Here is a 24200-nt window from a genome sequence, read left to right as displayed (position 1 = left end):
ACAAGCTCTGGAAGTTGGTCAAGGAGCATGAGAACAGTCTGACACGGAGCACAGGCTACAGCTGCCGCCTCACACAAGCTCTGGAAGCTGGTCAAGGAGCATGAGAACAGTCTGACACGGAGCACAGGCGACAGCTGCCGCCTCACACAAGCTCTGGAAGCTGGTCAAGGAGCATGAGAACAGTCTGACATGGAGCACAGGCGACAGCTGCCACCTCACACAAGCTCTGGAAGCTGGTCAAGGAGCATGAGAACAGTCTGACACGGAGCACAGGCTACAGCTGCCGCCTCACACAAGCTCTGGAAGCTGGTCAAGGAGCATGAGAACAGTCTGACACGGAGCACAGGCTACAGCTGCCGCCTCACACAAGCTCTGGAAGCTGGTCAAGGAGCATGAGAACAGTCTGACACGGAGCACAGGCGACAGCTGCCGCCTCACACAAGCTCTGGAAGCTGGTCAAGGAGCATGAGAACAGTCTGACACGGAGCACAGGCGACAGCTGCCACCTCACACAAGCTCTGGAAGCTGGTCAAGGAGCATGAGAACAGTCTGACACGGAGCACAGGCTACAGCTGCCGCCTCACACAAGCTCTGGAAGCTGGTCAAGGAGCATGAGAACAGTCTGACACGGAGCACAGGCTACAGCTGCCGCCTCACACAAGCTCTGGAAGCTGGTCAAGGAGCATGAGAACAGCCTGACACGGAGCACAGGCGACAGCTGCCGCCTCACAGAAGATCTGGAAGCTGGTCAAGGAGCATGAGAACAGTCTGACACGGAGCACAGGCTACAGCTGCCGCCTCACACAAGCTCTGGAAGCTGGTCAAGGAGCATGAGAACAGCCTGACACGGAGCACAGGCGACAGCTGCCGCCTCACAGAAGATCTGGAAGCTGGTCAAGGAGCATGAGAACAGTCTGACACGGAGCACAGGCTACAGCTGCCGCCTCACACAAGCTCTGGAAGCTGGTCAAGGAGCATGAGAACAGCCTGACACGGAGCACAGGCGACAGCTGCCGCCTCACAGAAGATCTGGAAGCTGGTCAAGGAGCATGAGAACAGTCTGACACGGAGCACAGGCTACAGCTGCCGCCTCACACAAGCTCTGGAAGCTGGTCAAGGAGCATGAGAACAGTCTGACACGGAGCACAGGCTACAGCTGCCGCCTCACACAAGCTCTGGAAGCTGGTCAAGGAGCATGAGAACAGTCTGACACGGAGCACAGGCTACAGCTGCCGCCTCACAGAAGATCTGGAAGCTGGTCAAGGAGCATGAGAACAGTCTGACACGGAGCACAGGCTACAGCTGCCGCCTCACACAAGCTCTGGAAGCTGGTCAAGGAGCATGAGAACAGTCTGACACGGAGCACAGGCTACAGCTGCCGCCTCACACAAGCTCTGGAAGCTGGTCAAGGAGCATGAGAACAGTCTGACACGGAGCACAGGCTACAGCTGCCGCCTCACACAAGCTCTGGAAGCTGGTCAAGGAGCATGAGAACAGTCTGACACGGAGCACAGGCTACAGCTGCCGCCTCACACAAGCTCTGGAAGCTCGTCAAGGAGCATGAGAACAGTCTGACACGGAGCACAGGCTACAGCTGCCGCCTCACACAAGCTCTGGAAGCTGGTCAAGGAGCATGAGAACAGTCTGACACGGAGCACAGGCTACAGCTGCCGCCTCACACAAGCTCTGGAAGCTCGTCAAGGAGCATGAGAACAGTCTGACACGGAGCACAGGCTACAGCTGCCGCCTCACACAAGCTCTGGAAGTTGGTCAAGGAGCATGAGAACAGTCTGACATGGAGCACAGGCTACAGCTGCCGCCTCACACAAGCTCTGGAAGCTGGTCAAGGAGCATGAGAACAGTCTGACACGGAGCACAGGCTACAGCTGCCGCCTCACACAAGCTCTGGAAGCTGGTCAAGGAGCATGAGAACAGTCTGACACGGAGCACAGGCTACAGCTGCTGCCTCACACAAGCTCTGGAAGCTGGTCAAGGAGCATGAGAACAGTCTGACACGGAGCACAGGCTACAGCTGCCGCCTCACAGAAGATCTGGAAGCTGGTCAAGGAGCATGAGAACAGTCTGACACGGAGCACAGGCGACAGCTGCCGCCTCACACAAGCTCTGGAAGCTGGTCAAGGAGCATGAGAACAGTCTGACACGGAGCACAGGCTACAGCTGCCGCCTCACACAAGCTCTGGAAGCTGGTCAAGGAGCATGAGAACAGTCTGACACGGAGCACAGGCTACAGCTGCCGCCTCACACAAGCTCTGGAAGCTGGTCAAGGAGCATGAGAACAGTCTGACACGGAGCACAGGCTACAGCTGCCGCCTCACACAAGCTCTGGAAGTTGGTCAAGGAGCATGAGAACAGTCTGACACGGAGCACAGGCGACAGCTGCCACCTCACACAAGCTCTGGAAGCTGGTCAAGGAGCATGAGAACAGCCTGACACGGAGCACAGGCGACAGCTGCCGCCTCACAGAAGATCTGGAAGCTGGTCAAGGAGCATGAGAACAGTCTGACACGGAGCACAGGCTACAGCTGCCGCCTCACACAAGCTCTGGAAGCTGGTCAAGGAGCATGAGAACAGCCTGACACGGAGCACAGGCGACAGCTGCCGCCTCACACAAGCTCTGGAAGCTGGTCAAGGAGCATGAGAACAGCCTGACACGGAGCACAGGCTACAGCTGCTGCCTCACACAAGCTCTGGAAGCTGGTCAAGGAGCATGAGAACAGTCTGACACGGAGCACAGGCTACAGCTGCCGCCTCACACAAGCTCTGGAAGCTGGTCAAGGAGCATGAGAACAGTCTGACACGGAGCACAGGCTACAGCTGCCGCCTCACACAAGCTCTGGAAGCTGGTCAAGGAGCATGAGAACAGTCTGACACGGAGCACAGGCTACAGCTGCCGCCTCACACAAGCTCTGGAAGCTGGTCAAGGAGCATGAGAACAGTCTGACACGGAGCACAGGCTACAGCTGCCGCCTCACACAAGCTCTGGAAGCTGGTCAAGGAGCATGAGAACAGTCTGACACGGAGCACAGGCGACAGCTGCCGCCTCACACAAGCTCTGGAAGCTGGTCAAGGAGCATGAGAACAGTCTGACATGGAGCACAGGCTACAGCTGCTGCCTCACACAAGCTCTGGAAGCTGGTCAAGGAGCATGAGAACAGTCTGACACGGAGCACAGGCTACAGCTGCCGCCTCACACAAGCTCTGGAAGCTGGTCAAGGAGCATGAGAACAGTCTGACACGGAGCACAGGCTACAGCTGCTGCCTCACACAAGCTCTGGAAGCTCGTCAAGGAGCATGAGAACAGTCTGACACGGAGCACAGGCTACAGCTGCCGCCTCACACAAGCTCTGGAAGTTGGTCAAGGAGCATGAGAACAGTCTGACACGGAGCACAGGCTACAGCTGCCGCCTCACAGAAGATCTGGAAGCTGGTCAAGGAGCATGAGAACAGTCTGACACGGAGCACAGGCTACAGCTGCCGCCTCACACAAGCTCTGGAAGCTGGTCAAGGAGCATGAGAACAGTCTGACACGGAGCACAGGCTACAGCTGCCGCCTCACACAAGCTCTGGAAGCTGGTCAAGGAGCATGAGAACAGTCTGACACGGAGCACAGGCTACAGCTGCTGCCTCACACAAGCTCTGGAAGCTGGTCAAGGAGCATGAGAACAGTCTGACACGGAGCACAGGCGACAGCTGCCGCCTCACACAAGCTCTGGAAGCTGGTCAAGGAGCATGAGAACAGTCTGACACGGAGCACAGGCTACAGCTGCCGCCTCACACAAGCACTGGAAGCTCGTCAAGGAGCATGAGAACAGTCTGACACGGAGCACAGGCTACAGCTGCCGCCTCACACAAGCTCTGGAAGTTGGTCAAGGAGCATGAGAACAGTCTGACACGGAGCACAGGCTACAGCTGCCGCCTCACAGAAGATCTGGAAGCTGGTCAAGGAGCATGAGAACAGTCTGACACGGAGCACAGGCTACAGCTGCCGCCTCACAGAAGCTCTGGAAGTTGGTCAAGGAGCATGAGAACAGTCTGACACGGAGCATAGGCTACAGCTGCCGCCTCACACAAGCTCTGGAAGTTGGTCAAGGAGCATGAGAACAGTCTGACACGGAGCACAGGCGACAGCTGCTGCCTCACACAAGCTCTGGAAGTTGGTCAAGGAGCATGAGAACAGTCTGACACGGAGCACAGGCTACAGCTGCCGCCTCACACAAGCTCTGGAAGCTGGTCAAGGAGCATGAGAACAGTCTGACACGGAGCACAGGCGACAGCTGCCGCCTCACACAAGCTCTGGAAGCTGGTCAAGGAGCATGAGAACAGTCTGACACGGAGCACAGGCGACAGCTGCCACCTCACACAAGCTCTGGAAGCTGGTCAAGGAGCATGAGAACAGTCTGACACGGAGCACAGGCTACAGCTGCCGCCTCACACAAGCTCTGGAAGCTGGTCAAGGAGCATGAGAACAGTCTGACACGGAGCACAGGCTACAGCTGCCGCCTCACACAAGCTCTGGAAGCTGGTCAAGGAGCATGAGAACAGTCTGACACGGAGCACAGGCGACAGCTGCCGCCTCACACAAGCTCTGGAAGCTGGTCAAGGAGCATGAGAACAGTCTGACACGGAGCACAGGCGACAGCTGCCACCTCACACAAGCTCTGGAAGCTGGTCAAGGAGCATGAGAACAGTCTGACACGGAGCACAGGCTACAGCTGCCGCCTCACACAAGCTCTGGAAGCTGGTCAAGGAGCATGAGAACAGTCTGACACGGAGCACAGGCTACAGCTGCCGCCTCACACAAGCTCTGGAAGCTGGTCAAGGAGCATGAGAACAGCCTGACACGGAGCACAGGCGACAGCTGCCGCCTCACAGAAGATCTGGAAGCTGGTCAAGGAGCATGAGAACAGTCTGACACGGAGCACAGGCTACAGCTGCCGCCTCACACAAGCTCTGGAAGCTGGTCAAGGAGCATGAGAACAGCCTGACACGGAGCACAGGCGACAGCTGCCGCCTCACAGAAGATCTGGAAGCTGGTCAAGGAGCATGAGAACAGTCTGACACGGAGCACAGGCTACAGCTGCCGCCTCACACAAGCTCTGGAAGCTGGTCAAGGAGCATGAGAACAGCCTGACACGGAGCACAGGCGACAGCTGCCGCCTCACAGAAGATCTGGAAGCTGGTCAAGGAGCATGAGAACAGTCTGACACGGAGCACAGGCTACAGCTGCCGCCTCACACAAGCTCTGGAAGCTGGTCAAGGAGCATGAGAACAGTCTGACACGGAGCACAGGCTACAGCTGCCGCCTCACACAAGCTCTGGAAGCTCGTCAAGGAGCATGAGAACAGTCTGACACGGAGCACAGGCTACAGCTGCCGCCTCACAGAAGATCTGGAAGCTGGTCAAGGAGCATGAGAACAGTCTGACACGGAGCACAGGCTACAGCTGCCGCCTCACACAAGCTCTGGAAGCTGGTCAAGGAGCATGAGAACAGTCTGACACGGAGCACAGGCTACAGCTGCCGCCTCACACAAGCTCTGGAAGCTGGTCAAGGAGCATGAGAACAGTCTGACACGGAGCACAGGCTACAGCTGCCGCCTCACACAAGCTCTGGAAGCTGGTCAAGGAGCATGAGAACAGTCTGACACGGAGCACAGGCTACAGCTGCCGCCTCACACAAGCTCTGGAAGCTCGTCAAGGAGCATGAGAACAGTCTGACACGGAGCACAGGCTACAGCTGCCGCCTCACACAAGCTCTGGAAGCTGGTCAAGGAGCATGAGAACAGTCTGACACGGAGCACAGGCGACAGCTGCCGCCTCACACAAGCTCTGGAAGCTCGTCAAGGAGCATGAGAACAGTCTGACACGGAGCACAGGCTACAGCTGCCGCCTCACACAAGCTCTGGAAGTTGGTCAAGGAGCATGAGAACAGTCTGACATGGAGCACAGGCTACAGCTGCCGCCTCACACAAGCTCTGGAAGCTGGTCAAGGAGCATGAGAACAGTCTGACACGGAGCACAGGCTACAGCTGCCGCCTCACACAAGCTCTGGAAGCTGGTCAAGGAGCATGAGAACAGTCTGACACGGAGCACAGGCTACAGCTGCTGCCTCACACAAGCTCTGGAAGCTGGTCAAGGAGCATGAGAACAGTCTGACACGGAGCACAGGCTACAGCTGCCGCCTCACAGAAGATCTGGAAGCTGGTCAAGGAGCATGAGAACAGTCTGACACGGAGCACAGGCGACAGCTGCCGCCTCACACAAGCTCTGGAAGCTGGTCAAGGAGCATGAGAACAGTCTGACACGGAGCACAGGCTACAGCTGCCGCCTCACACAAGCTCTGGAAGCTGGTCAAGGAGCATGAGAACAGTCTGACACGGAGCACAGGCTACAGCTGCCGCCTCACACAAGCTCTGGAAGCTGGTCAAGGAGCATGAGAACAGTCTGACACGGAGCACAGGCTACAGCTGCCGCCTCACACAAGCTCTGGAAGTTGGTCAAGGAGCATGAGAACAGTCTGACACGGAGCATAGGCTACAGCTGCCGCCTCACACAAGCTCTGGAAGTTGGTCAAGGAGCATGAGAACAGTCTGACACGGAGCACAGGCTACAGCTGCCGCCTCACAGAAGATCTGGAAGCTGGTCAAGGAGCATGAGAACAGTCTGACATGGAGCACAGGCTACAGCTGCCGCCTCACAGAAGATCTGGAAGCTGGTCAAGGAGCATGAGAACAGTCTGACACGGAGCACAGGCTACAGCTGCCGCCTCACAGAAGCTCTGGAAGTTGGTCAAGGAGCATGAGAACAGTCTGACACGGAGCATAGGCTACAGCTGCCGCCTCACACAAGCTCTGGAAGTTGGTCAAGGAGCATGAGAACAGTCTGACACGGAGCACAGGCTACAGCTGCTGCCTCACACAAGCTCTGGAAGCTGGTCAAGGAGCATGAGAACAGTCTGACACGGAGCACAGGCTACAGCTGCTGCCTCACACAAGCTCTGGAAGCTGGTCAAGGAGCATGAGAACAGTCTGACACGGAGCACAGGCTACAGCTGCCGCCTCACACAAGCTCTGGAAGCTGGTCAAGGAGCATGAGAACAGTCTGACACGGAGCACAGGCGACAGCTGCCGCCTCACACAAGCTCTGGAAGTTGGTCAAGGAGCATGAGAACAGTCTGACACGGAGCACAGGCTACAGCTGCCGCCTCACACAAGCTCTGGAAGTTGGTCAAGGAGCATGAGAACAGTCTGACACGGAGCACAGGCTACAGCTGCCGCCTCACAGAAGATCTGGAAGCTGGTCAAGGAGCATGAGAACAGTCTGACACGGAGCACAGGCTACAGCTGCTGCCTCACACAAGCTCTGGAAGTTGGTCAAGGAGCATGAGAACAGTCTGACACGGAGCACAGGCTACAGCTGCTGCCTCACACAAGCTCTGGAAGCTGGTCAAGGAGCATGAGCGCGGTGAGGAAGGCACATAGGTGACACACAGAGGTGCTGCCTTCAGTCCCCGAGAGAAGCGAATAAAATTTCCTCAAGACAGTCGTGTACAGCCTTCTATGTAGCTCAAACCTGGAAGCTTAAGTTGAATCATGTTGCCATTGGGTGCTATATAACCAAAACCAAACCCAACCCGTTGCCGTCGAGTCGGTTCCGACTCATAGCAGCCCTACAGGACAGGCCAGAACTGCCCCATAGGCTTTCCAAGGAGCACCTGGTGCAATCAAACTGCCAACCTTTCGGTTAGCAGCTGTGGCTCTTAACCACTACACCACCAGGGTTTTCACTCGGTGCTGTAGCCCCTGGAAAACGCCACTTCTAGCGTTGGAAACTGGAGTGGTCTACCTATGTAGTAGACATTTCTACACCGTAGTTCATTCAATGAACTGAACAGAGGCTGTTTGGGGAGCTCTTCCTATCCCCTAGTGGTTCTAACTATACCTTTAAAAAAAGTTCTAATATTTAATTAACACAAGCGGTATATGTTGAGAGTACAGTTTGGTAAGTTTTCACACATGCACACACCCATGAAGCATTACGACAGCCAAGGTAACGGCTACATATTTCTCCCCCAGAAGTTCCCTTGTGCCCCTTTGTGCTCTCTCCCTCCTACCGCTTCCCATTCCCAGGTAATGGCTCATCCGGTTTTTGTTACTATAGATTTGTTAGCACTTTCTAGAGTTCATACAAATAAAATCATACCATATGTGTTGTCTGGCTCCTTGACTCAGCATAATTATTTTGAGAATCATGGTGAGTGAATGAGGGAATCAAAACTTCATTCCTTTTTATTGCTGAGTCCATCGTTACAGATTGAATTGTGTCCCCAGAAGATACGCTGAAGCTCTAGCCCCTGCACCTGGGAACACGGCCTTGTCTGGGGAAACAGGATTTTCCTGTACAGGTGTTATCAGTGTAAATTAATAAAGTCACGCCGGAGTAGGGCATTCCTAATCCTGATCCCTTCTGAGCTGCATTTTATAAAAGAGAAGGAGAGACACGGAAAAGACACAGAAGAAAGACACCATGTGAGCATCCAACTATAAAACCAAGAAATGTCAAAAAAAAAAAAAAAAAAAAAACCACCCAGGGCTTCAGCACTAAAGGAGACAAAGATGGATCTTCTCCTGGAGCTAACAGAGACAGTAACCCTGCTCACGCCCTGAATTTATACTTTTAGCTTCCAGAACTGTGGGAAAATTAATTTCTGCTCTTTAAAGCCACCCACCTTGTGGTGTTTTGTTATGGTGGCCGTAGGAAACTAAGACAGGATTTCCAAGAAGCGGCTAGTGGATTTGAACTGCTGACCTTTTGGTTAGCAGCCTGAGCTCTTGACCTCTGCACCACCAGGGCTCCCGTTAGCCATTAGGGAAACACACATCAAAACCACAACGAAGTACCACTTTATACTCACTGGCCAGTTGCTGTACTGTCGGTCCTGACTCATGGCAACCCCATGTGTGTCAGAGTAGAACCATGCTTCACGGGGTGTTGTAAGTAGGTCACCAGGCCTTTCCTCCAAGGCACCTCTGGGCGGACTCAAACTTCTAGTCTTTCAGTTAGCAGTCGAGTGTGTTAACTGTTCACACCACCCAGGTACTCCTCATACTCACTAAAAATAAGAATAAAACCCAAACCCGTTGCCTTTGAGTTGATTCTGACTCACAGCGACCCTGTAGGACAGAGCAGAACTGCCCCATACTGGTGGATTCAAACTGCCGATGAGGAACAACTAGGTCAGTTGGTGTAAAATAGATCATAATGTTTGACATACTAGATTGCTGAGTAGCGTCTGGGGTCTCACAAGGATGGCGTGAGGTGGTACTTGACCTCCTCTAACTGCACAAGGTGGAGGAGAATCAAGATCAACAGCCCAAGGCTGACCCTATGAGGTGGAGGTCAGACATGCCTCCTCTCTCCACCATCTTTACCAACTCTGATAGCAGCCGTCCCTCCCACAGCACTTTCTACTTCTCTGCTGGGTTCAGTAATTCATTGCAATGGCCACACAGGACTCACAGACAATACTCACGATGAGGTGTTTATTGGGGAAGTAAAGGATTACATCGCTATGAGTCAGAATCGACTCGACGGCACTGGGTTTTTAACAGGTTACAATTCTTCCATCAGGTCAGCCCACAGGCACGCCTCTCACTGGCCCCTCAGCCTCTTCCCTGCTCGGCAAGTATTACAAAGCTCTTCTAGCTCTGCCAGTAAGTACTCCAAGGCACCCCACTCTGCCAGGAGACCTCAGCCCAAAGGCACTACACTCTAGCTCTGTGGGTCGACAAACCTAGCCCTACCAAGTGCCCAGAGGCACCCTACTCTGCCAGAAAGCCTCCTACCCAAAGGAGCTCAGCCTTCTCGCTCTGTGGCCTGGAAACCCACCACACCGTCTCCTCCTGGTCTCTCCTGCTGCTGTTTCTCTGCCATCTTCAGTGTTACAGCTTTCTCTCTTGGTCTCCTGCTTCCAGAAGCTTCAAAGCACGGGATCCCAGGTCTAAAGGACACTTTCCACTCCTGGCCCTTCTTCCTTGGTGATGGCGAGATTCACTTTCCTGCCTCTGAGATGGCTCATTTTAAGCCTAGTGGGATGGCAAAACTGATCAGTACCTTCATTTAGGGTTCCGTAGTCCTTATTTGCATGGTCCCACCCAATCACCTGGGTGGGAGTTATAAGACCATGTCGAGAAAGGCCACACAAAAGCCAATCCATCATACAGGTCTTAAAAGCTTGCAAGAAGTCATCAAAGACACAACTATTGGTCTCTACTAGTCTGGAACAAAAGAGAATGAAGGAAACCAAAGACTCAAAGAAGAAACCAGTGCACAGGACTAACACCCCATATGAACCATGGCCTCATCTAGCCTGAGACTAGAACTAGATGGTACCCAACTACCACTACCAACCATTCTGACCAGAGACACAATAGAAGATCCCAGATAAAAGGAGAAAAATATAGAAAACTCAAATTTCTAAAAAAGGCCAAACTTACTACACCAACAGAGATTAGAGGAACCCCCGAGGCTATCACCCTATGATAAGCTTTGAACTTGGAACTGAAGCTACTCCCAAGGGTCACCTTTCATACAAATAACAGATTGGCTTATAAAAAATAAACAGTATCACCTGTGAATAGCTCCCTTAAATAATCAACTATGAGGCTAAACGGTCAACGTTTACCCAAAACAAAGATAAGAATCTAAGGAGGGACAGAGAAGCTAGATTAATGGAAATAGAACAAAAAGAACAGAAATAATGAGAATATTGACAAGATTGTGAAAAAGGTAACCAATGTCACAGAACAAGCAATGTAAAAATTGTTAAATGGGGACCTATTTTGCTATGTAAACTTTCACCTGAAACACAATATCTTAAAAAAAAAAAAAAAAAGGCATAATAATGTGCTAGTGAGAATGTGGAGAAACTGGAACCCTTGTACACACTCCTGATGGGAAAATAAAATGGTGCAGCTGCTTTGGAACAGTCTGGTAGTTCCTCGAAATTTATATGCAGAGTTATCATGTGACTCAGCAATCCCACTCCTAGAGAATTGAATTCATCCAAGAAAACTGAAAATGTGTCTTAGGCTGGGTTCTGTAGAAAAGCAAAACCAGTAAAGCGTATAAACACATAGAGAGATTTATATCGAGGAAATGGCTCGCACAGTTGCAGAGGCTGAAATGTCCCAAGTCCGTGTATCAGGATGGAGGCTTCTCTCAGTTCACACAGCCGTAGGGGCTGGCGAACCCAAGACTGGCAGGTCAGAGAGCGGGGCTCCTGTTCTCAGGCTGTGAAGATCAATGAATTCCACGATTGGCAGATAAGCCAACAGCTCAGGTCCCAAGAGCTGGAGGTCAGACAAACAGGAGGCAGCGCAGGATCCAGAGTGAGCAAAAATCCAGAATATCTGCTTGTATTTGGATGCAGGCCACACCCCCAAGGAAACGCCCTTTCAACCAACTGGCTGCTCACAGTAGATTCTGTCATGGGAGCGATCACACATAAACACTGAGAATCACGGCCCCACCAAGGCGACACACCATCTCAACCATCACAACGTGTGTCTGTTCAGAGCCTGTACACAAATTTCAGAGCAGCATTATTCTTAACGGCCCCGAAGTGGAAACAACCCAAAATTCCACCAACTGATGAACGAATAACCCAAATGTGGTATAGCTGTGCGGGGGAATATTACTCACCATAAAAAGGAATTAAGTGCTGATACATGCTACTTGATGAGCCTTGAAACAGTATATTAAGTGAAAGAAACAATATGCTAAATGAAAGAAGCCAGGCACAAAAGCCTACAAGTTATGATTCAACTTACGTGAAATGTCCAGAACAAGAAAATCCAGAGGCGGAAAAATGTCTTAGTGGTTTCCAGAGTTTGGGATAGGGTAACGGGGCGGTGACAGCTAGTAGGTATGGAGCTTACTGTTGCGGTGATGAAAATGTTCTGAAATTAGAATAGTGATAGTTGTACCACTGTGAACATACTAAAACCATTGAACTGTTTAAAATAAAAAACAAGAAATACTGGGAAAAAAATGTTCAAGTCTGGCAAGAGACATAAACCTACAGATTCAAGAAGCTGAGAGAACCCAATAGGATAAACCAGGTTCATACCAAGACACGATTAAACTTCAGAAAACTAAAGACAAAGAAAAATCTTGAAAGTAGTGAGAGAAAAACAACACTTTGCCTATTAAGGTAAAAACAATTCAAATGAGAGTGGATCTGTTGTCAGAAACCATGGCTGCCAGCAGGAAGTGGCACATTTTTCAAGTCCTGAAAGAACTGCCAGCTTGAATTCTACATCAGATGAAATTTCCTTTAGGAATGAAAGGAAAATAAAAATCAAAAGTCAAAAGTCAAAAGAAAACTTAGAGCGTGCTGTCAACAGACCTACCCTAAGGAATAGCTAAAAGTTTTGGAAACTGAAAGGAAATGCTAAGAGGATTCTTGGACTACTAGGGATGAAGAAAGAACAGAAAGAGCAAAAACATCGCTAAATATGATAGACTTCTCTTTCCTCGAGTTTTCTAAATTATGTTTGATGGTCCAATCAAAAAATACAACATCAACTGATGTGGTCTCAATGTATGTAGAGGAAGTATTTAAAACAATTATAAACAGCAGAGGGTAAAGGGAGCAAGGTGAAGTTTCCACTTAACCTGAACTGGGAAAATGGTGGCACCAGTGCACTGGTGACAGGTGACATACGTGAAATACCTGCAGCAATCACTAAAAAACCTACACAGAGACATACACTCAGCAACATATGACAACGTATTAGTTAGAAGTTTAAAAGAGGGCGAGTTTTAGTCAAAAAGAACAGGGGTGCACATTGTCCTATACTTTCTAGCTGCATTACTGTGACCAAGTACCTTAAAAAAAAAACCAAACCCACTGCTGCTGAGTTGATCCTGACTCATAGTGACCCTATAGAACACAGTAGAACTGCCCCATCAAGTTTCCAAGAACTGCCTCATACGGTTTCCAAAGAGCGGCTGGTGGATTTGAACTGCTAAGCTCTTGGTTAGCAGCCACAGCTCTTAACCACTGTGCCACCATGGCTCCATAATAAACATAGCTAATATATATTAACTCTGGTTTGTCTCAAGTGAATGCTTTTAACCACCAGGGCTCAAAGTTACTTAAGGGCTCTATAAAATTAAGCTAAAAGCATTCACTTTGGACAGAGCAATGTTTGTTTATATATATATATATATATATATATATACACACACACACACACACATAAGCTATCATTATTATGGAGCCCTGATGGTGCAGTGGTTAAGAGCTTAGCTGCCATCTAAAGGTTGGCAGTTCAAATCCACCAGCCACTCCTTGGAAAAACCCTATGGGACAGTTCTACTCTGTCCTATAGGGTCACTATGAGTTGGAATTGACTTGATGGCAACGGGTTATGATTATTGTAATAATCATTGTCTTGCATATTATTACTGACTGGGTCAAACTATTAACCCTGACTCCCTAATTCATTTACTTGTTAGTTTAAATGCGTATTTAAAGTAGTCTTGAGCTGAGACATGTGTCAAGTATCCAGATGTCCCCACTGGTTAGATAAAACTTTTTTTGTACACACACTGTTTGAGTCAGGTTGCAGAAAAGATCAATACATTGTAGTTTTTGCCTCTCACAGTGGCTGGCATGAAGCATGTACTCAATTAATGAAAGGTGTAATTATTTATTATTTGTAAATAAAGGAGATAAGGTTGGCCTTTTCTTAAAAAACAGCAGTGGGGTTCCAAGGTGTGAGGCGTCATGTCTCTTCCAGGAGCTGGGCAGCACCAGACATGGCTGCTGTAAGGCCAGGGGGACATTCAGGTGGCGCCTCTCTTCAACCCTGACCACACAGAGCGCTTTATTCCCTGCATGGTCTTCACATCGTTCCAGTCCAGTCTGATATTAGGAACCTCCTCTTCTGGCTCTGGATTCTTTCTCAAGGTGCTCTGGGGGGAGGCAACCACGATGGGCAGAGGGCCACACTCCTCCCGGAATTCCACCACATGCAGCCTCTTCCTGTCAGCCAGCTGCTGGTGAGTCTCCTGGGCAAGAGCAAATCAAGAATACGGGGTTAGTCTCAACCCACCTGGACCAAAGGAGAATGAAGAACACCAAGGACACAAGGTGATTACGAGCCCAAGAGACAGAAAGGGCCACATGAACCAGCAACTACATCATCCTGAGACCAGAAGAACTAGACGGTGTCCGGCCACAACCGATGACTGCCCTGACAGGGAACACAACAGAGAACCCCTGAGGGAGCAGGAGAGCAGTGGGATGCAGACCCCAAATTCTCATAAAAAGACCAGACTTAATGGTCTGAGACTAGAAGGACCCCGGTGGTCATGGCCCCCAGACCTTCTGTTGGCCCAGGACAGGAACCATTCCGGAAGCCAACTCTTCAGACATGGATTGGACTGGACAATGGGTTGGAGGGGGATGCTAGTGAGGAGTGAGCTTCTTGGATCAGGTGGACACTTGAGACTATGTTGGCATCTCCTCCCTGGAGGGGAGATGGGAGGGTGGAGGGGGTTAGAAGCTGGTGAAATGGACAGGAAAAGAGAGAGTGGAGGGAGAGAGCAGGCTGTCTCATTAGGGGGAGAGTAATGGGGAGTATGTAGCAAGGTGTATGTAAGTTTTTGTGTGAGAGACTGACTTGATTTGTAAACTTTCACTTAAAGCACAATAAAAATTTTAAAAAATACTAATATTAAAAAAAAAAAGAACACGGGGTGAGGACCAGCAGTGCCTGCTCAGATGAGACCCACATAAAGAGCAGGAGCCTGCACCAGTCAGAGGGAAGTTGGCAGTAAAAACAACGTACCATTGAGGGTGTGTGAACACCATTCCAGGTGCTCTGGGTCGTGTACTCTGTGGCTAACTTATGGTGACCTGTCGTGGGTGGAGTCATCCCAATCCAACCCTTCCACCCCAGCTGGGACGCGGGAAGGGCCTTGGCCTCTAGTCTCCTGCCTTCTAAACCCTCCTGAGAACATGTGACGCTGTGCCAAAAGCTGCACTTGAATCTCCTCAAAGCCCTGGCTCTAACTACCCATTCACGGAAACACAGGGAGGAAGACACTGAGGAGCCCACAGGTGTGCAGTCAGCACCGGACTAGGAAACTCTACAGGACGAATGACCTGGTGTCTTCAACAAAGAAACTGCAAGGAAAAGAAAGGGATTTCAGACCGAAAGAAACTTAAAAGACGTAGCAAAAAACCACAATGTATCGACCTTTTCTGCAACCCGACTTAAATTATATAAAAGAAATTTTCTTATCTGACAAATGACTTGACAGTTGATGATAATACTGACTTATTGTTATTTTATAGGCACGATAATACTGCTGCGGATTTTTTTTAAATCTTTACCTTTTAGAGATACATACTGAATTACTTATGGATGAAATCAAATGACATCTGAGGTCTGTATGAGGGCTTGGTGTGAACAGTGCTGAAAAACAAGACTGGCCACAGCCGACAACCCCGGATGCTGAGTGACAGGCCACGGGGATTCACGACGAGGGTGGCCCTGACGGGCTGGAAACACAGGCAAATACACTGAGCAGATGGTTTACTGACAGTACACAACGGCACCTGATACGTTCACTCCCACATTTCCGGACTTCACTGCCACTTTGTACTATTCTCAAGGAGCCCTGGTGGCACAGTGGTTAAAGCACTCAGCTGCTAACCAAAAGGTTGGCAAGTCTGAACCCACTAGCCACAACACGGGAGAAAGACATGACGGTCTGCTTCTATGATGATCACAGCCTTGGAAACCCTACAGCGCAGTTCTACTCTGTCCTACTGGGTCGCTAGGAGTCGGGATTGACTCAATGGCAATGGAGTTTTTGTACTGTTCTATTTCTATGCATGTTTGAAATCAGAGAAGAGACCAGCTGTTGCATAAAAACAAAAATAAAATAATTATAAACTTTAATAGTACTTAAAATGTAAGTTACAAGTCATTTAAGACACATAAAGACAGGTAGGTATTGCTGTATTACTGTATTTCTTGATTATAAGAATGTAGATTTTTTTCACATTTCAAAATCTCTGAACCAGAGTGCATCTTACAATCAGTGGCATGTCACTGAAATCGGGGGCAATTATTTTCTTTTTGAACAGCACATTAAATAATGTGATTTTTATAACCACTGGCATTTTAGAAGAGATTCTATGTGGAATTACATCGGAAGGCTCACGGCATGAAGACAGCAGGAAAACATCACATAAAAATACCTGACCGGACCCTAAGTGTCAGCCACCTAACACCAACATCTTAGTTACAGCCAACATTCATTCACCCCCTACCAGGAAGTCTGAATTTAGAAGCGCCTCTGAAGAATGTTTAGGTAGCCCCAACTCTTAAAAAAAAAAATAGAAAAAGCTGGTCAAAAAGGATCTTTTAACCAAAGCCGCCTTTTTCTTTTCATTAATTTTCCTATTTTAAACAGAGACATGTAAAATATACCATGAATCATGTTACTCAAAAGCAGCCACTGCACTTTCTTGGAAGCCTGTCAAAGTCGCTAAGAGGTGCACAGGCGAAGTCTGGAACCTTCTCATCCAGCTCTACCAAGTACGTCCCGCCCTTTCAGAGACAGACAACCCCTGCCACAGGGAGGAGGGGCCACACAGTCACGGCCCTCCCCTCAGTTGGGGAACAGACTGTGAGCTGGGCACATGCCCAGGGTGCACCCCCCTGTGAGGGGAAATATCTGGCATTATTAATCTTTCTATCTCAGGTGTCGGTCAGAACGCCTACCTACCCAGGTAATGTGAAAACTGACTGTGCCCCAAATGGAGACAGCTCCCTTGAGTGGACAGGTGCCCCAGGTGCCTTACCCTGGTCCTGGTCCTGACTGAAAGGTCTGAGCTAGGAATAGGATTTTGACTTTCCACTTTACATTTCCATATTGTTGGCACCTTAGGACAAACACATATTCTTTTCATAATAAAACACAGACCGTAATTACTGGCTTTTAAAAATATTTCATTTTGAAACTTCAAAAAACCCAAGAAGTATTTTCTAAAGGTAAATCTTCATTAACTGATTCCTCGGCTGCCCTGATTAACCCGACACAGCCGCTGGCAGCAAGGAATACCTGAGTCCTTGGGTGGCCCCAGGACAGCACCCCCAGGAGACCCCGTGACACAGCAGCCTTAAAGCACACAACCGAGACACAACTAGAGCCTCTGCGTGAGGTCACAGGAAGGGTTACCTGGTGGGACAGTCCATGGAAGAAGCCCCGGGTGAGGCTGAGCATATTGACGGGTCCCGACACCTTTGCATACATGTCTTTGATGCCAACGAGCCGGCACAGGGTAATGATGGCCCGGTGGCAGCGGAGGCCGTAACCTGGAAAAGGGGGAGAGAGCGAGTCAGATGTCTGCCCGCTGGCCTGCAGCCCAAGCCATCAAAGGCCCTGCTGGCTTTTACACGGTGTCGACAGCTACGCAGTGCAGGCCATGGGCAAGAACAAGGGACGTGGGCTTAGGAGAAGCTGGTTTGCATCCTGGCTTCACCACCAGGTGGGTGACTCTTGATAACTTCTATGATTACTCTTATCTAAATGAGATGCCATAAGTATTGAAGAGATACTATATATAAATTTCTTGACCACAGTGGGCAAAACAAACAAAAAAACAGGCTGTCGAGAGTTCAGAGATGCTTTAAAGACCTCTGGCACCCCCACCACTGTCAACTGAGGACTGAGGGACCCCACTGCTCTCACCCTCACATTCTGTCCACTTCCTGCTGGTGGAGAAACACCCTCTCCTAGGTTTTCTCCTGCTGCTGGTCCCTCCTGCTCACCTCCTTGCAGGCCTCTAAATTTGGGGGTCTCCTCTCCAGTCACCTGCCTACTCTTGTCCCGTGATCCATTTTCCAAACCAGACACATCACATGCCTTTAAAGCACTTAACTTCCCATCATTCTCTAAATTAAAGTAAAATAAATAATAACTCCACAGCGTACAAGGGCTTCCATGACCTGAGCCCCATCCATCTCACTTACCTAACTGCAGACACTGCCCTCACGCTGGCTTTCCCATCTCATAGACTTTACATGCTGTGTTTCCCTCAGCCTGGAATGTTCTCCCAGTGACGCCTTCTCCCCTTTAAGGTTTCACTCAAACGTCTCCTCCTCAGAGATGCCTTCCGTGACCAACAACTAAAGGTGACAGCCTTCCTCCCCACCTTCCCCACTCTGACACTGTGTCCCGATTACTGCAGCCACACTTAGGGAACTTGAAACTTTACTTTTTGTTCACTTGTTTATTCACCGATTCCCCTCAGGAGAACATTGGCCCCATGAGGGCTAGGATGTTGTTTGTTCACTACTGTATCCTAGAGCCCAGACCAAAAAACCCAACCCATCATCAAGTCGATTCCAACTCATGGCGACGCTATAGGACAGAGTAGAACTGCCCCACAGGGTTTCCAAAGCTAGTGGATTCAAACTGATGACCTATAAAGTATCATGTTGTCTTGGCATCAAAATCAGAATATATACCCCAACACACAGGTTACAGGTTATTTTAAACTACAGAAACCTGAAAAGTACAGCTTTGATTAGAAGACGGGGAAGATAAAAAAAAGCTAACTTCTGAAATTAAATTTAAATTGTAGTAGTCATTCAAAAATCATTCTGATATAAATGTGTCTACACCCGCACCATCCTACAATGTAACGCAAGCCACAAATACAAGCCAATTAGGTAATTTAAAATTTTCTCAGACACATTAAAAAAAACTAAAAAGGTAAAATTAAATTTAGTAATGGGTGTTATTAACCCAATATATCTACAATATTATCATTTCAATGAGTAATCAACATAACAACGTTATTTGGCTACCGTATGCGACAGCACAGGACCAAACCTTAATGTCTAAATATTAAACTCAACACTTTTTCTAATGGCAAAATAAATGGTTTTTATCAGCATTTGAATGATTAACTCTGGCTTTAAAACAGAAGGCAGGTTGTTGTGCACTACAGCAACTGGCACTAGACTTGATTATTTCTCTTGATTTACTTCCACGCCACACCTCTGCTGCTGTTGTCAGGTGCCGCTCAGTCGGTTCTGGCTCACAGCGACCCTGTGTACAACAGCACGAAACACTGCCCAGTCCTGCACCATCTTCACAATCGTTACGATGCTTGAGCCCACTGTTGCAGCCACCATGTCGATTCGTCTTGCTGAGGGCCTTCCTCTTTTCTCTGACCCTCTACTTTACCAAGCATGAGGTCCCTCTCCAGCGACTGGTCCCTCCTGGTAACATGTCCAAAGTACGTGAGACAAAGTCTTGCCACCCTTGCTTCTAAGGAGCATTCTGGCTGTACTTCTTCCAAGATGGATCTATTCACTGTTTAGCAGTCCATGGTATAGTCAATATCCTTCACCAACACCATAATTCAAAGGCGTCAATTCTTCATTGGTCTTCCTTATTCACCGTCCAGCTCTTGTATGCATATGAGGCCAATGAAAACACCAGGGCCTGGGTCAGGCATACCTCAGTCCTCAAAGTGACATCCTTGCTTTTCAACACTTTAAAGTTATAGCTCTAGCAGAGTTATATTAGTAACTTTGATGATGAACATTTTAAATGTAATGTTTTACTTTCATCTAAAATCTTTGAAATTTATATACACAGGACCATATAAAATCATTTTTACTGCAGATACACAAGCAAAATGCAGATCAGAGCGTTCAAGGATTTTACGCCCAGACCCCCTGGGCATGAGTGCCACGACTGTTGCCCTGAACTCTGCCTGCCTGCTGTTCTCCAAGGGATGACACCCAGCCCACACAGCACCTGATGACAAACAGTGGACGACTGGGGCCCTCTAAGAGCATCAGTGAATTCTCTAGGAGGACCTAATGTTCCCAGTCATCAAATTCCCCTACTCACTCACGGCTATTTCCAACTCACGATGTGCCCTTCTGCCTGCAATTACTCCCGGAATATGCTTATGCCACGGAAGCCTGTGTAGGTTGACCATTTACTCTTTATATCCCTGAGAGCCTCATCCTTCTCAAGTCTAACTCAGGTCTTTCCATTTTGGGGTTCTGAAAATGAGTTCAAGTAAAGGTGAGCAAAAACTGAGAACACGATGGAATTGTTATGATTTCTTTGCTTTATCTTCAACAAACTACAAAAGTTTTTTAGTTACCTCTGTGTTGTCTCTTCATCCTGATATGCGTCTTTCTAAACGTTAAAGAAACATCATGGAAGACTGAAGAGTAAAAACACAAGCATAAGAGAGGTGAGGGATGTGGCTTTAATGCCCCTGCAAACACCACAAAGCAACCAGTACTACTCCAAGCAGCCAGCAAGCACAGGTCATAGATGAGTGACAAATTTTGATCTTACTCATTTCACTAACCTTCTCAGGAGAGAAAGGCTATTTCTGCATCTCACACATTTATTTGTAAGAACACATAACAAGCAGAAGAAAACAAAGATCCTCATATCGGGATACAGGCTGACACACACACCGGGAAGATGAACACTCACTTGTGTGATCTTCATAGCGTTCTATGTAATGCAAAACGTTAACTGCTTTGTTCTTGGCCTGATAAAAAGAATGAAAATGTTTTTCTTAAAACTATTGTTGGGATTTACATTTTCTCAGGGGTTTCAAAATTACAACTTATAAAATATCTTACTATGGAAAATTTCAAATTTACATTAAAATTTCAGTATGTACTTGTAAAAGGTAAGGATTTAAAAAAAAAATCATTATCACACCTAAAAAAAAACAAACACTAGTTCCCTGTTATCACAGAACAAGCAGTCAGTGTCCGAACTTCCCCAGCTACCTCGTAATTTTGATAATCACAAGGGTGATAAAAAGGATACAAAATACAGGTACTTCTGAAACTGCTTTTTATGAAAGAGGTAACCTTTGACAGCAAGCCTGATGGGACAATTCTGGTGCCAATTATCATTTTTTGGTAGTTCCCACGGGGGCTAGCACATAGTTTATTGATCCTTTACTGAATACAACACAGGAAACAGGTACATACTTTTCTGAAAGCGTCCATCCGTTCAGCAGCTTTCGCAACGGCAAAACCTTTAAAAGAAAAGCAAAATCATGAGCCAAGGGGATCAATCTGGCGTATCACATGCCTTTCACTACATTCCAAGTTTCAGCTCCTGCCATATTTCACAGCACTTCATCTTCCCGCCCCACAGAAAACCTGCCACCCAAAACACATGCCAAACTTGAGGCACGGACTTGTTTATCCGCTTGGGGCATTCTGAAAATAATACTTTTGAACGAATCTGTGAAATCAAAGATTAGATGCATAACATCTTTTACAGATAAAACTAAACATGCTCAATACATAAAAATAAGCCAGCGATGCTCTAAATAAGGAAAACGGTTTGGGACATTTCTGAGAACAGATTTAAGATAACCAGAAATAGTGGAAAAGAGGTACATTGCTGGAGTAAAGCTACAGTTTCACTGGAACTTTCAAAAGAACTTCACCTTTCAGTTAACAAGGAAATTACGTCGGTGATTTCTTTCACTAACAGATGAACGGATTAACAAAATGTGGTATATACACACAGTGGAATACTATTCAGCCACAAAAAGAAATAAAGCCCCGATCCGTGCTATGACAGGGACGGACCTTGAAAACATTACGCTGAGTGAATAAGTCAGAGACGAAAGGATGACTATCGTATGGCCCCACACACATGAAATATCTAAAACAGGCAAGTGGATAGACGAGTTTACTAGTAGTTACGAGGGGCTGGAGGGCGAGGGGAGGTACCGTGCTTCCGTTTGGGGTGATGAAGGACATGTGGAAAGACAGCGGTGACGGCTGCATAACACGGGGAATCTAAGTACTGTCACTGAACTCTGTGCTTAAAAATGGTGAAAATGGCAAACATTTTTGTTACATAAATGTTACCACAGTAAAATTATCTTTGTGAATGTTTAGCGCACGAAAGGAGATTTCTCACGCACGAGTTATGGAAATGCTCCACCGTCTGCTGCCACATCTAAGAAGAACCTACGTTGCTTTAATATCACACACACACACACACACGCACGCATGCACGCACACATGAAAGCCAACAGCGGACACCTGGATTCCCGGCAGGGGGACCTGGACTGCAACTCCTACTTCAAAGAAAACAAATTAAACTACTTAAGTCCTAGCGGAAAATGTGGGTGAACTTATTTATAATTGTAAAAGCTTTCTAAGCAAGAGAGAACACTGGTAAATTTGACTACATTGTTGTTGTTAACCAGTATCAAGTTGATTCCAACTCACAGTGACCCTATAGGTCAGAGCAGAACTGCCCCACTGGGTTTCCAAGGCTGAAATCTTTATGGAAGCAGATTGCCAGGTTTCTTCCTGCAGAGCCACTGGGTAGGTTCAAACTGCCAACCTTTCGGTCAGCAGCCCGGCATTTACCCATTGTGCAAAAAATTTTAAAAGTAAATACATGACAAACAAACGGCTAATGTCCCTGACATACAAAGAGCTTAAACCAATCAATAAGAAAAAGAACAATCACCCAATAGAAAAACAGGCAGAGCACATGAACTGACAGATGTCCAAACAGAAATAAGAACAGCCGACCAACACGTAAAGCTCCCGAAAGGGAGAAATGCAGATCAAACCAACAGAAACTGTTCTATCCTACTGACAAACGGCAAAGCTTGACGGCAGGGGTGCCGCACAGAGACGAGCACAAATGATGCAGTCTTCGGGGAAGGTAACCTGGCAACGCTGACCAGCATTTAAAACACATGTAACGTTGAGGCAGCAACTTCACTGCAAGAAATTGCCCCATCAATATACCCGCAAAACTATTACAAACTGTACATAAAAGAAGCTCCCTGTTGGAAACAACATAAATACTCAGCAATAGGGAAAAGGTTACAAAAATTATGTTTACCCATACAATGAAACACTATGTAACCAGAACAAAGAATGAGGGGGAATTTATATTAATATAGGAAGATCTCTGAGTAACATATGAAACAAACGAGGTGTAGAACTATAAATATAACGCTTTGTGTAAATTAAAAAAAAAAAAGATACATGGTGATATATATACACACAAAAAAAATTTCTGGAAGGGAACAAAAGTAACAGTTAAGAGGGGTTTCCTCTGGCCACAGGGATGGAGGCAGGAGGCTCTTCAGTGTCCTAATTCCCTGAAAGTGTCACTATAGGTCACAGAAGTTTTCCTGCTATCTATCCTTACATCTTTGAAAATTTCAACAACAGACGTCCACTGTGGGAACTTCAGAGAAAGTATAAAGAAAGCTTACATCATTGGCAGACCATCCTGGGCCAACCTGCTAACTAGAGTGAGCACAATTACCCATTTCAGAGTACATCCTTCCAGTCTTTGCATATACACATACCCGTTGCCACTGAGTCCATTCCAGCTCACAAGGACCCTACAGGACAGAGTAGGACTGCCCCATAGGGTTTCCAAGAAGTGGCTGGAGGATTCAAGCTGCCGACCTTTCAGTTAGCAGCTGAGGGTCTTAACCACTACACCATGGTATATACATACTCATTTAAAAAACTGGAATTCTATTACACATGGTCTTACATCAAGTTTTTCCTCACTTAGCTTTATGTGTAAGTAATTTTCACGTCTTTAAGTATCCTTTAATGGCTACAAAATATTCCATTGTATGGCTATACTGTTTTTAAACATTCAGTTTTTTCCCCTAATTTTTCACTATTATGCTAATAGATTAATGTCTTAATCCTTTTAAACAGGAGTTCCTCACAGGAAAAGGCAGATGTAGACCTGTTTTTCTTTTCTAAGGAATTTCAACAAGTTTCATGAGTCCAAACCACTGAAAGATTTAGGCAGTAGAAGAAGTCTGGCCAGCAAAATGAACCCATGAATCCCACGGCACAAGCCCAGGCCACACCGTCCTCAGGCTACACCACCAACACTGCCGGTATCGTCACACTCATTCACCTGCGGCACCTCTGCCATTCCCCACAGCTACCAGGACACGGGCCGATTTCTTTCTTCCCTCTTTTGCTGTCATATTGAAAACGTTTTTTACCTGAAAGACAAAATGTTACAAAAATGTTACACCTTAAGAATACTAACCCAGTGCTGTCCAGTCAAATAAGAAT

The 24200-nt window shown here is 47.8% G+C and overlaps 1 protein-coding gene across 1 annotated transcript in view; it reads right to left on the bottom strand.

Annotated features, from left to right (window-relative positions):
* Positions 1–13705: 13705 nt before the first annotated feature.
* MRPS5 (mitochondrial ribosomal protein S5) overlaps positions 13706–24200 on the bottom strand; it is a 30356-nt gene continuing 19861 nt past the window's right edge. Inside the window, exons 7-12 of the mRNA XM_049857638.1 lie at positions 24037–24127; positions 21093–21139; positions 20581–20638; positions 20237–20299; positions 17284–17420; positions 13706–14097 (exon numbers count right to left, since the gene is read on the bottom strand). Coding sequence (XP_049713595.1) covers positions 13873–14097; positions 17284–17420; positions 20237–20299; positions 20581–20638; positions 21093–21139; positions 24037–24127 — 621 coding nt within the window. The 3' untranslated portion in view covers positions 13706–13872. The remainder of the gene's footprint in view (positions 14098–17283; positions 17421–20236; positions 20300–20580; positions 20639–21092; positions 21140–24036; positions 24128–24200) is intronic.

Source organism: Elephas maximus, chromosome 17 (genome assembly GCF_024166365.1).
Source record: "Elephas maximus indicus isolate mEleMax1 chromosome 17, mEleMax1 primary haplotype, whole genome shotgun sequence".
NCBI lineage: Eukaryota > Metazoa > Chordata > Mammalia > Proboscidea > Elephantidae > Elephas > Elephas maximus.
The sequence above is the reverse complement of the archived record's forward strand: the minus strand, read 5'-3'. Positions and strand labels throughout refer to the sequence as shown.